The sequence below is a fragment of the Amia ocellicauda genome, chromosome 4, assembly GCF_036373705.1.
Source record: "Amia ocellicauda isolate fAmiCal2 chromosome 4, fAmiCal2.hap1, whole genome shotgun sequence".
NCBI lineage: Eukaryota > Metazoa > Chordata > Actinopteri > Amiiformes > Amiidae > Amia > Amia ocellicauda.
Window position 1 is genome coordinate 51,490,483 of NC_089853.1, and position 12,920 is coordinate 51,503,402.

Consider the following 12,920-nt stretch of genomic DNA (forward strand, 5'->3'; position numbering starts at 1 on the left):
AGTAATTTCTAAGTTTTGATCACATTGCTTGTGCTTTACTCAATTATGTTACCTGGAGTGCAAAGGTTTTATAAAGGGGTGAAATTGTCTTCTATCGTACAAGCACACGTGACCGTGCCTCTTACGTGAAGTGATTCGATTGTAATCAAATTGGTAAACGTTTCCGGTAGTCGCGACAGTCGACTGTTTAATGTCTGTTGAATATATGTTAAACATTTGGGTGAACTGATATCGATTTGTTATTTTATATTCAAAAATTGTGATACAGCACCAGGTATTAGTTTATACTTCCATAGTCATTTGAGAAGATAATGTATGTAGCCTTAAGGCTTAAGCCACTATAGCTCAACAAGTCACCATCTTAGAAGACTTGGGGTCAAATACAAGTTTGCTCGCAATTAAATACATAAAAAGTCACTTTGAAAACGATTAAATCATTTGGAAAGGATATATTCACACGTGGGATGCACATTCATAAATATGAGACCAAAAAGCCACACCTACCAATTGCACCTGTTTTTCCATCTTCTCAACCCTGAGTATTAAGTAATGATGGTTCAGACAATGCAGGTAGGTCATCTGAACTTCACATGATCCTCTGCCAAATTATTGATGATAAAGCAAATTAATCAATCAAAGACTGCAAGCATTTTTTTTAAATCAGTCACTTTTGCATTTGTATTTATATTTGGTGGTGAAGACATAACATTTGCATTAGCAAGAATCATAATTTCAAATGTGATGTCCTTTTCATTTACATGTAAATGCATTTGACCACAAGTGTTTCTTAGTACTGTTAGAATTCATATTAGGTATGCTCAGTATCAAAATCGTTATTACTGCACAATCACAATTATAACTATAAAACATAATTGGATCTTTACAGATATTGATAGTCTCAAAGCAAAGTAATAAGCCGTTACTGTCAGCACTTTGAAACTGTAATGTAATGTCATTGTGACAGTCATACAAATCATTAATTTAACATAAAATAAAAGTCCAAAATGTAAGCTAATAAAACCACTCTGTTTATGATACTGTCATGCTGCTGTGATTTTTAAGGCTTCCACCACCAAAAGCACAACTGAACCTGCAGATAAAGAGTCAGTTGTGCTATGTTTACTAGCCAGCAACACATATGTTTAGGAATTTGTACGGTATGAATAATCATATACAAACATTGATACACTCTCTGAATGCACATCTTGCAAGCTCACGAGCAGTAGTGCCTTGCACAGGATTGCATCTGTCTTTCTTACAGATTTTCATTTCAGCATTTCCAGCTGTTCTTGGTTTCCTTTCCAGGCCTTTCCAATATTTCTGGAGGTGTGCCAAATCTAATCTAAATCGATAACTAGATTGATTGCCTCTTGTAGTCAAGAAGCCTAACTACACATAGAGTAGATACATGAACGGAAAGATTAGGTTATTCTTCCCTTACCTTTCAGTCTGATGGAAAGTGGACAGAGATTAATCACAGAGGAGTTGGGTCAGAGGGAGCAAGAAATGTTGTTTTAATCAAATGGATCATTGTGATGCATATAGATTGATGTAGTTTCTGGAAGGGCTTCTTGGGACATAATCTTCCTTTTTGTTTTAAATATTTTCACTGAACTATGCAATTACTTAATGCAACCCTTAATTGTGCTCCTTTGCTTAAATTAGATATTTTCAACGTTCTGATTTTCATTCCACTCATGCTACGAGTAACATAACTACACCAGTGGTCCTGTAAGTCAAGATTAACATCCACAGCCACTGATTGATGTCAACTGATGTCATGATCTTTGCTGTCATGTGAAGTCTGCGAGAGCACTTTTCTAGACTGATCCAAACTGGATAACATAACATGAGAAAGTTCAGCCTGGGAGGTCATATGGTTATTGTTTGTTTCCAAGAGGGTCATTAAGACTTGGATAGCATCTCACATTTTATCTGAGAACTCCAGGGGCTACAGAATGACTTGGAAGGACACCCCACATGTCCACAACTCTTTGCTTCTGTCCTACGAGTCATCTGTCATATATATAAATCTGAAATGTTTAACACTACTCATGAAATATCAGTGATTCTTTTCTTTTAAACCAAAATGCAGTTTTTGGGTGTTTAGTTTAAACGCTGTGTTTTACAGCATTTTTCTTCATATTCAAAATGTTCCATTCTTAATTTGTAGTAAGTTAAAAGAAGTTATCCTTCTGCAATGCCTTCGAGAGCCCTCCTGACATCCAGCATATGGAGTCAAAGATCTGAGAAACATCCATTCATCAGCAGCTCTTATGTGTGAAAAGTTCATTCAGTTTGAAGTAGTGAAACATGTAGCTTTGTGTCGCCACATATGGCCCTTGGTATTGTGCCCATTGCCAGTACAACAAACTCGCCAAAGACGATTAGTGGAGTGGAAGAAATGTATATGTGACAATCATTAGTATTCTCTGTGAACTAAAGTGTTGAACAGACTACTGTTTGCCAATAAAATTGCAGTTTTTTAATTTTTTTATTTTAAACTTCTCTTCCTAGTACCAGTGAGTGTAGAATTTGTGCTTTCTGGACTGTCCAATAAAATACCATAGCTGCTTTAACTAGTTTTTGGTAAATCAAGTAGACAGTGAAATAGATTACAGTATATTAGCACACTGGAGACATCTGAAGTACAGAAAAATGAAAAACAAACTTAGCCAAATGTACATGTGTGTTACCATCCCTCCACACACACAACACACAACACACACACAGCACACCCACTGAAACAAAATATGTATCAAGCAGTATTCAAATATAATAAGTGAAGTCTTCAGCACTTATGAGCACATGAAGTAAGCTACACAGTCATATATGGTTATTGTCTTAATTGCAGTCTGGTTTTTAGTATTCATCCTGCATTACTGTGCATGAACACACAGTCCAGAAGTATGCTTTGAGTGCCAGGCTACTGCAATAAAAATGTGCTGTTGTGTCTTTCCAGTGATACTTTAGAAGCTACCAATATACATTTGCATTGCCAAATACAGCATAGGCAGGATTGACATGCAGAAGCCCAGCTGTAACTAAATGCTCTTTTCTTTTTCTAAATTGAGCTGGGAAAGCCCTTGGAGACAGTGGATCTCATTTCCAGTTCAGATGTTTCTCAGAGGAATTTTACTGCCAGGTCTTGCTGAGGCACCAGAAGGTCAAACTCCTTGCCAAAGATCATGCAGGGAGAGAGGTTTCTATGCCGAAGTTATGTATTATATGTTGGAAAACATTCAGTAAATGTGACCGAGGGAAATTGTCTGCTTATGTTTATATACACAGTAGAAACTGGTAGTACTGACATATAAATATGGGGGCATGAACAGCGAATCATTAAATCAAAATATAAGATTGTTGATTACAAGGTTCTTCCTTTTTGTAAGTGTACTAGCTAGTTTAATTTAATACTGTACTATACTATATACATTATTATTGTTATTTTTCGCCACAGATGTTGACTTCTATTGTACAATGAGATTTATAACTAGGTTAAGGCCTAACTATAACTAGGTCCATTGACTGCAAGACAAAAGAAAAGACTTGATATTGTAGCTTTCATTCATTTAATCCTATTCATTATGCCTCTATAAGAATTTCATTATACTTCAGTCATAGATTATTTTAAATTCCAGGGTAAAAGTGGAAATTTTCATTTTCCATGTAATAAATAAATAAAGATTGAGTGAATTACCTTCTAAAACCAGAATATGTACCTTTTTAGTCTTACAGGGTGGGTAAAAATGAGCTAAAGTGGAATTGCATGCAATGATATTGTATAAAATAAATCACATTTAAGATATTCCTGGTCTCGGCAGTAAATGCAAACATAAATCAAATCAACAGCTTCTATTTGTGCATCTTCACAAAGCCACTCAGCTTTTAATGGCTGAGAGAGGTACTCCTTTCCTTTGGATCAGGATTCAGTGTTGTATTTGATTTAAAGGTCGAGGATACAACCAAGACAAGAAACAAAATATGTATCAAGCGTATTCAAATATAATAAGTGAAGTCAGCACTTATGAGGACATGAAGTAAGCTACACAGTCATATATAGTTATTGTCTTAATTGCAGTCTGGCTTTTAGTATTCATCCTGCATTACTGTGCATGAGCACACAGTCCAGAAGTATGCTTTGATTGTCAGGCTATCAATATCATTGCATGCAAAATCACAATATCATTGTGATCACAATATCAATATCACAATATCATTGCATGCAATTCCACTTTAGCTCATTTTTACCCACCCTGTAAGACTAAAAAGGTACATATTCTGGTTTTAGAAGGTAGTCAAGCATTAGTAAGATTAAGATAATTCACTCAATCTTTATTAATTTATTACATAGAAAAGGAAAATTTCCACTTTTACCCTGGAATTAAAAAAAAATCTATTTTAAATTCCAGGGTAAAAGTAGTGATGTGGTAAAAGCTGAAAATTTGGGAACATTTAAAAATAGACTGGATAGGATCCTTGGACACCAATCGAGCATGATGGGTCGAATGGCTCCTCTCATTTGTAAACTTTCTTATGTTCATCTTAAGACTGCACACTGTGTATGATTGTGGGATGGTATTCCACAGAAACTACATAGTGCTGCTTTCATAAACTGATGTCAGACAAATCCATGCTCTGCATATCATGTTCAAATCACCCAACATAAGAAGCCCATCAGCACCAATACATAAGTACATGTCATACTGTGACCTAAATGCATATTCTCTATAGCATTCCTTATTTAACAATGCCACTATGATTTTAAACTTGGTTTTACAAGACACTTGCAAAAGATCGTTTAATTAGTTTGCCAATAGAATACAAGCATTGTACACAGGTCATCTAGACATGGTCTCTTCTCTGCTTATTCTTGGGGCTACCAAAGCTGACTCTTTGTGGAGATTGAGAGAGATTAAAGGACCATATGTCAGGGAACAATAATAGATCTTGCCCTGTGCCTCTGGCCTCAGTGTCTGTATGTCTTGATGGAATTCAGACATATGTTAACCCCTACATTAAAAACCCTAAGCATGCATTTAAAATAAAAATAAGGCTGGAGTAGCTTTCATATATATTCTGAAAGCATACTCAATTTCATGTATTAAACTTTTTTTCTTCTTCTGTATAGGGTGGTATGCTCAGATATGTGTGTTTGTTGATCTTGTACTTTATTCCTAATCAGTGATATTTCATATGTAGTCTAACATTTGTACTGTACAATTTGCATATCTAAAGAAGAATTTCCTATCAATTTATTTTCATAGGAAAACCCTACTGGTATCCTACTAGGATTTCCCCATAATTGTCTCAAATCTTCTCATTAGTGTGCTGAATTCTGCTTGAACTCCTTAATTCAATGGTGTACCTGGAAAAGCAAGTATACATAATTCAGCTCTTATACACTTGCTTGGGTTAGAAATTAATATTAATTCTGTACCAAGTGCTGAATGTCTTCAATCAACAGGTGTTTTTAATTGAAGCATGATGGGCCCATGCAAACTAAGAATACTAAATATGGCTGTGTTTAATGCACAGCAATCTCTGCACAGAATTAACTAAGTAACCTATAAAGAATTAAGGCACCCTACAAAGATGATTTAAGACACCTACAGGGGAACCACAATTTACTAGACAGCTTGAAGACAGACTGAAAAGTGTTCAGGTGGCTGTATTTCTTTGCAACAAGAGAGCCCAAGCTGGAAAATTAATATACCAGAGACTATGTGCAAAACTCTATAAAAGGAAACTAATGAAAATATAAGAGTTCAGCTGGAACAAACAAATGTATAAAGATTCTTGAGTAAATATTTTTAAAAGCTATGTTTACCTTTGGAAAGGCATACAAGTTATTAAAACATAAAAATACAGCTGAAGTGTATTGTCTTCTTTCTCTTTTTCCATAGTCTAAAATTACCTCTTGATTCAATGGTAAAAGTCTCCAGCTGGTGCTTCAAAACTATATATTTATTTTTCCCCAAATATGTGAAACTACTGGAACATTAAACTCCCAGGATATTGTTTGTTTGCCTATTTTTGCCTGTAGCTACTGTAAAATTAAATCTGTCAATCAAATCACAAGCTATATAATTGCTACTCTCTCCGGGACAATATTTTTTTCCAAATCTACAAAAGTAAACTCAAGTTTCCAAGCAATTTAATGTTCTTATCTTATGTTTGCTTCTATCTTAGGTGTGTGGCTGTGTATTAAAAATAACCATTGAGAAGCACTTCTAATGTGATCTGTAAGATTCAGCCATATTCATCAAGGGTGGACTGTGTCATCGCACTTTCTTCAGATTCATATAAAATCATCTGATGCTGATCTTCTCCACCTTTGGTGACTGTTTGTAGGTGGTCATAAAGGGCCAGGTCTGAATTGAGTTGAAAAGAGGGTTATTAGTGCACCTGTGATTAAAAGGTCTCTCCCTAGATAATTGGGGTACGAATGAAACATATAGAAGTACTGCAAGAGTATTATTTGAAACCAAGTATGAATTCCACTATTGCAATTTTGAACATGTAATCAAGACCATGGAAAGTGAAATTCTTAACACCCACTGCTTGAAAAAAGTTGGTACATGTACAGTATATTTTAGATTTTGCAAACCAGGTGAAAAAACACTTTAACCTCTTCAACTGACATTAAAAAAATAAATTTCCTCCTAAAAGGACTGGCCCAATTTCAAAAGCCCATAACTCTGTAAATATTTGCATCACATGCATAATTTATTTGGACGGAAATCGCTGGAATTTTCTTTATATATCCTCAGAACAGCTTGGCGTAACATAGTACACATAACACAAGATAACATGTAGGCAAACCAACTGTATTTTATGGTTTCAATTTTCAAAATCATGTTTCACATTACCTAAAGAAGGCACCTCACAGTTGTCAATATTTTCTGAGATGTTTTATTCCAAATCAGACCAAGTAACCCCCCCTCCCCCATTTCAACATCAATTTGGTAAATTGCATTTATAAGGTGACATGTTTATGTATACTAGGCAAAGAACATTAACCTTTGAAGAAGTTGAGGAGCCACTTATCTGTTGATTTCATAGAGAGCAATAATATGATGAGAGACTAACCATTTCCTGCCCCATATTATAAACCCATTGTAAGATAATATATCGGAGCAGAAATATAGATATAATATAAATATTGGTATCGGCACATATTCCTCTGATTATGCACCGATACATTCTCAAACTATTGGCCAATATTTTTTTCAAATTACCATAAAATCCTTCTTCAGACTTTAGCCTTAATAATAAATACATGTTTATTTGGTTTTACAGTTGTTATTATAATTATTAACAATTTTTAACATAGTTATTGTGTTTCAGTTTTCTGCTGGAAGCTTCTGACTCCAGTAATTCTCATCCGCAGCGGCATCGTGTGCACACTTTTGAGCACCGTGGTGAAACAAAAACACACCCATTGAGAAACAGGGCTTTTAAACCAATAAACATGTGTTTTACTAAAAACCTCATAACCAATAGAAAGCTGGGCTGCATTTGAGTATCCATGGTTTTGGTTAATGTTTATTCTTGTCATGACAAACGATTACCGTATACTATGGTATAGAGGTGCATTTTTACTGAAAATTGCTTTTCAAAATTCACAATACCAATTAAAATAAAGAAAAACAGTAAATGTTTATTGAAGGTATTGTCTGGATATAAGCAAGCAAAAACTGTCTTCAAAATGACAAGCAAACTCCGATCACAGTGAACAATTTAAAGAAAATATAGCACTAGATAGCACTATAACACTGTTATAATTTGTACTAATGTATAGAACATGCACATTTTTCTATCTTTTTGAAATTGTTCATATACCTTGTTCTTTGTTCTAATGCATGGAACATTAATAATTTTATTCTAATTTATTTTTTGCAATGTTTGATTTGTGGTTATTTGTGATGAAAATGACAGCCAAATTTGAAGGATCCGTGCTAGAAAATGTCTGTTTTGCATGCTAATATAAAGTAAATATTGGCAGATATATCGCTAATCAGGAAATTTTGCTTCCCAATTATTGGTATCTGTATAGGACCCAAAAAACCCTGTATCGATCAGGCTCTAATTGTAAGGAATCGGATCCTTACCTTATGTGTGCAAAATAACCATTGCCAAAAACAAGAGAGGTCTTGATGAATTTGTGGGACCAATTAGCTAGTGGAAAATAATCCAGCAAAATCATGTCCCTCCGTTTAGTTCTTTTGTTATACCATCATTAGGCCTAAAGCAAATCAAACAAAATGGTATCACTAGTATGGGATTTGAACTTGTGCTTGGCAGGTGGATCAGTGCTTATGGTTTTCATTCCGTCTCTTTAAATAGTTGATTGAACTAATGATGTACTTCACATCCAGTTTCACCCCTTTCTTATGTCTAATGCACATAATGATTAACAGTCAGAGGTCTCAGCTTCAGTCCTGGAGGGCCACAATCCAGAGGTTTATATTTATTTTATTTGTCTTTGAATCATCAGCACCTTAGTTAAATTAAGAAGGGGTTCAACGAGGTAGTTCAGTGGGACGAAATGGTGAAGAAATTGGAGCCCTCCATGACTGCAGTTGTGCACTTTTGGTGGAGACCCCTATATAGCGTGCTTAAATATGAACTTTAGGGCCTTAGTCTCTGGCTGTAATCTCCCCATCCCTTCTTGCACCCCAGTAACTTCGCTTGCATCAGATTCATTACCCATCCCACCTAGTGGGGTGGGGGTTTCAAGAGGCTTCAATAGCCCCATTCTGATGTTTGGCTTTTGTTTGCTGAACTAAGTGAAGATTAAGAAAATATTTTTAATTGCCAGTTACATTACTAAACTTGGAGGACACTTTAGAGCTGCCCAACACTCTCGAATATGTTTACTGTGTTCATTTCCTTTCTCCTTTTTTTTTTTTTTACCCCCCAGGTACTTACCAAGGGCAGTTCACAGGCGGCATGCGTCACGGTTACGGTGTGCGCCAGAGTGTCCCCTACGGGATGGCGGCGGTGGTGCGCTCCCCTCTCCGCACCTCCCTCACCTCCCTGCGCAGCGAGCACAGCAACGGCACCCTGCTGCAGCAGGACATCCCCGTCATCACCACCACAAATGCTGCTGGTCAAGAGACAGCCCTCAGCCCACCTTCCGCCAACCCCACCCGGGGGGGGTTTGCTCTTACCCTCTATGCAGACCCTGAAGCCATCAAGCCCAAGAAGAAGGGGCTGTTTCGCCGGGGATCGCTGCTGGGGAAGCTGAAGAAATCAGAATCAAGGACCTCCCTAGCCAGCCAGAAGAGCAAGGTCAGCTTCTTAAAGAGTGAGTCAGGGTTGAGTTCGGCTGCCAGTGACGCCAACTCCACCATCAGCCTGGGGGACGAGATGGAGGCTGGAGAGGATTTCCCCCCCGTGGAGTCTGATATCGATGCCACCACCACCGAGGTCTACACGGGCGAATGGAAGAATGACAAGCGCTCGGGGTACGGGGTGAGTGAGCGCTCCAGTGGCCTGAAATATGAGGGCGAGTGGCTGGACAACCAGCGACATGGCTACGGTTGCACTACCTTCCCTGAAGGCCGCAAGGAAGAGGGCAAGTACAGGAACAACGTGCTGGTCAAGGGCATGAAGAAAAGGGTCATCCCGCTTAAGAGCACCAAGATCCGGCAGAAAGTGGATCGCAGCGTGGAAGGTGCCCAGAGGGCAGCGGCCATCGCCAAGCAGAAAGCAGAGATTGCTGCCTCAAGGTAAGGGGGCAAGGAAGGCAGGAGGGTGGACAAGGTTAGATTTCAAAAAGATTAAACTGGCAGTATCAGAAAGACAGTGTCAAAATTTGTTGGAGATTAGTGTGCGAATGTGTAATACAGGTGAGACTGATTGGTCTGTAATTTCCTGCCTCGGTTTTTTCCCCTTTCTTGTGGATAGGTATGACATTAGCAGTTTTCCAGTGAGTTGGCACATCCACTGTTCTAAGTGTCATTTGGAATATTTTAGTTAGCGGTCTATAAATAATTTCACTCATTTACTGTTGGAAATATACCATCTGGCCCAGGTGATTTGTTTGTTTTTAATTCTGCTAATCCCTTTAATACCGCCTCCTCATTTATGCTGATCTCTCTTAGGGTTTGACTGGACTGATTGTTAACCTCAGTTTAACAGTTAGTCTACAGTGATACGTCAATTCAACCAATATAAAATGCTTCAGGCAAGCAGGGTTCCAGTATGTCTCTTGATATACAGTAGACACATGTAGCTTTTTTTTTTCCCCATACTGTAGAGGATAAAGGAACATAAAGGCCTATATGTTAATGATAAGCCGGACATGAATGGGTTTTTAAAGAATGGTAAGTAGCTGAATTTCAGCAGAAGGCAACAGGGACATGGCTATGCAACACCGAAATAAAGCAATGCTCATTCTTGGTCAAATTAAAACTGATTCAATACATATGGGGCCCGATATTCAAACTTTGTGCAATTTCCACATAAAATGAGTGCTGCGCAAGAAAAATTTGACTTGGCCAAAACAGGAGAGAGATTCAAACATGGCACAGATCCCTGTGCAACATTATTATATAGCATTGTTTTCCTGTGTCACGTAAGCCTGTTTGCGCCTCACAAACCCACCTGTGCAATTCCACAGTGTGCTATTATCCCCACTGAACACAGTTTGTTTTATGCAGTTATTGGATGAATGTACCACGCTAATATTGCACAAAAACTGGTATATTCAGTCTAATTAAGGTTTTCACGCAATTCAAATTTGATTGTGCTATGCTCATGTTCAATGTCAGCCCGGAATACATTTGCATCTCATGTTTCCAATAACCGAATCATTACCATATGTTAGTAAGCCACAGCATTAAAGGAACAGGACTCTGCAGGTGGATGAATGAAGGCAGTGTGCTGGACAGGCTAGTGCCATGTTTCACGATCTGTTATTTGTACACATACATGCACACACACATATATCAAATTAGAAATCACATCAGTCCACACTGTGCAGTGCACTCGAGTCTGGACACATCCCGAATGCAGACCTCTTCAGTAATATAGTAGTGCACAAATCTATGCCATTGTCCTGACAGGGAAAACAAGATTAGTATTTGTAGTATTACAGTACAAACACAATATTGTGGATGTAATAGTAATAAATATTACCCAATACCCATAATTGTCTGTATGTATGTAGGTTGTGACAGAATCAAACATAATAGTATGTACATTACTGCTGCGGTGTGTCCAAAATAGGTGTGTAGCACCTAGTGCTGAGTAGCCACCATATCCTTTAGATTTCCATAAGTAAGCTTGTTTTTATCTTTTGAAAATATATTACTTACACTGCACAAAGGAATTTGTTTATTTATTTTACTTAAGTGTTATTAAATTCAGTGCATATTTGGATGTCCTATTATTATTATTATTATTATTATTATTATTATTATTATTATCTTATATTTAGTTTGGTTGAATTAGATTAATGATCCACTGTAACTGAATATCACTGAGTTCATTTTCCTTGCATTATCATACATTTGCTAGTAGTTAACGTTCCCTGAATCATGTTATTGAAAAACAATTCTAATGAATTGGTCATGGGCGGCCAAGGCTCATTGATGCACGTGGGGAGCGAAGGCTGGCCCGTGTGGTCCAATCCAACAAACGAGCTACTGTAGCTCAAATTGCTGAGAAAGTTAATGCTGGTTCTGATAGAAAGGTGTCAGAACACACAGTACATCGCGTATGGGGCTGCGTAGACGCAGACCAGTCAGGGTGCCCATGCTGACCCCTGTCCACTGCCGAAAGCGCCTACAATGGGCACATGAGCATCAGAACTGGATCACGGAGCAATGGAGGAAGGTGGCCTGGTCTGATGAATCACGAGTTCAAGGTGTTGACTTGGCCTCCAAATTCCCCAGATCTCAATCCAATCGAGCATCTGTGGGATGTGCTGGTCAAACAAGTCCGATCCATGGAGGCCCCACCTCGCAACTTACAGGACTTAAAGGATCTGCTGCTAATGTCTTGGTGACAGATACCACAGCACACCTTCAGAGGTTTAGTAGAGTCCATGCCTCGATGGGTCAGGGCTGTTTTGGAAGCAAAAGGGGGACCTACACAATATTAGGCAGGTGGTCATAATGTTATGGGTGATCGGTGTACATTTATGATCCCTCTGAACTTAAGATGGAATAACTGAAGCTTTAGTTATTTGACAACCCTTGCACATATGACAGAGCTGGGTTTAGCAATAGCTATAGCCATTATGAATTGTGAACAGAGATGGATAAGATAAAGATTGCCTAGGTTGGGTGTTTTTGGGTGTTCTACCCACCACACATTTAAATAGCATAGATTGTCAGTGCTTTTGTGTGTTGAAACCATTTTGAACTGTAAGCATGTTCAGGTTTTTCCAAAGCTGTTGGAGCCTGTTTCTGAGCTTCCACTGATTCATACAGTCTCTTGATTATAAAAGCAGCATTGCTCGGGGGGCAATTTGTAGGGTTAATCACTAACAAAGTTAGTTGCAGTTCCAAAAAATGACATTTCAAACAGGATATCATATATTTGCAGAGCTTAAACAGCAAGCTTGTTTTCAGAGAAAACCACGGAAAGCATACAACAGCATTTTAGGAATAGCTGCTTGAGAAATTAGCCTCAATGTGTTTATTTATCTGACCAGAGATAAATACGACCAGAGAGGGTTACAGAGTGATAAACAGTTCCTTTGTTACCGTCCGCTCTCCCCCATCATGTTAAGTATTAGAGATGTGTTAGTAATAAAGTCCTATTTAAGTTGTAGCTGCTCCTAGCCAGATCCTTGTGGCTGAGACCCCACTGTATGTTTTGATACTTTTTTTTTTTTTAGTGCGCCAACGTTCCATTGGTTCAAGCATCACCATACAAGGAGAGGCCTTCATCAGGGAGGCAGC

At 37.9% G+C, this 12,920-nt stretch overlaps 1 protein-coding gene across 2 annotated transcripts in view; it reads left to right on the top strand.

The window, feature by feature from the left end:
• Positions 1–12,920, top strand: part of jph2 (junctophilin 2) — a 67,703-nt gene that overhangs the window by 989 nt on the left and 53,794 nt on the right. For both annotated transcript variants that reach the window (XM_066702710.1, XM_066702709.1), the window contains exon 2: positions 8,927–9,737. In XM_066702710.1, coding sequence (XP_066558807.1) covers positions 8,927–9,737 — 811 coding nt within the window. The remainder of the gene's footprint in view (positions 1–8,926; positions 9,738–12,920) is intronic.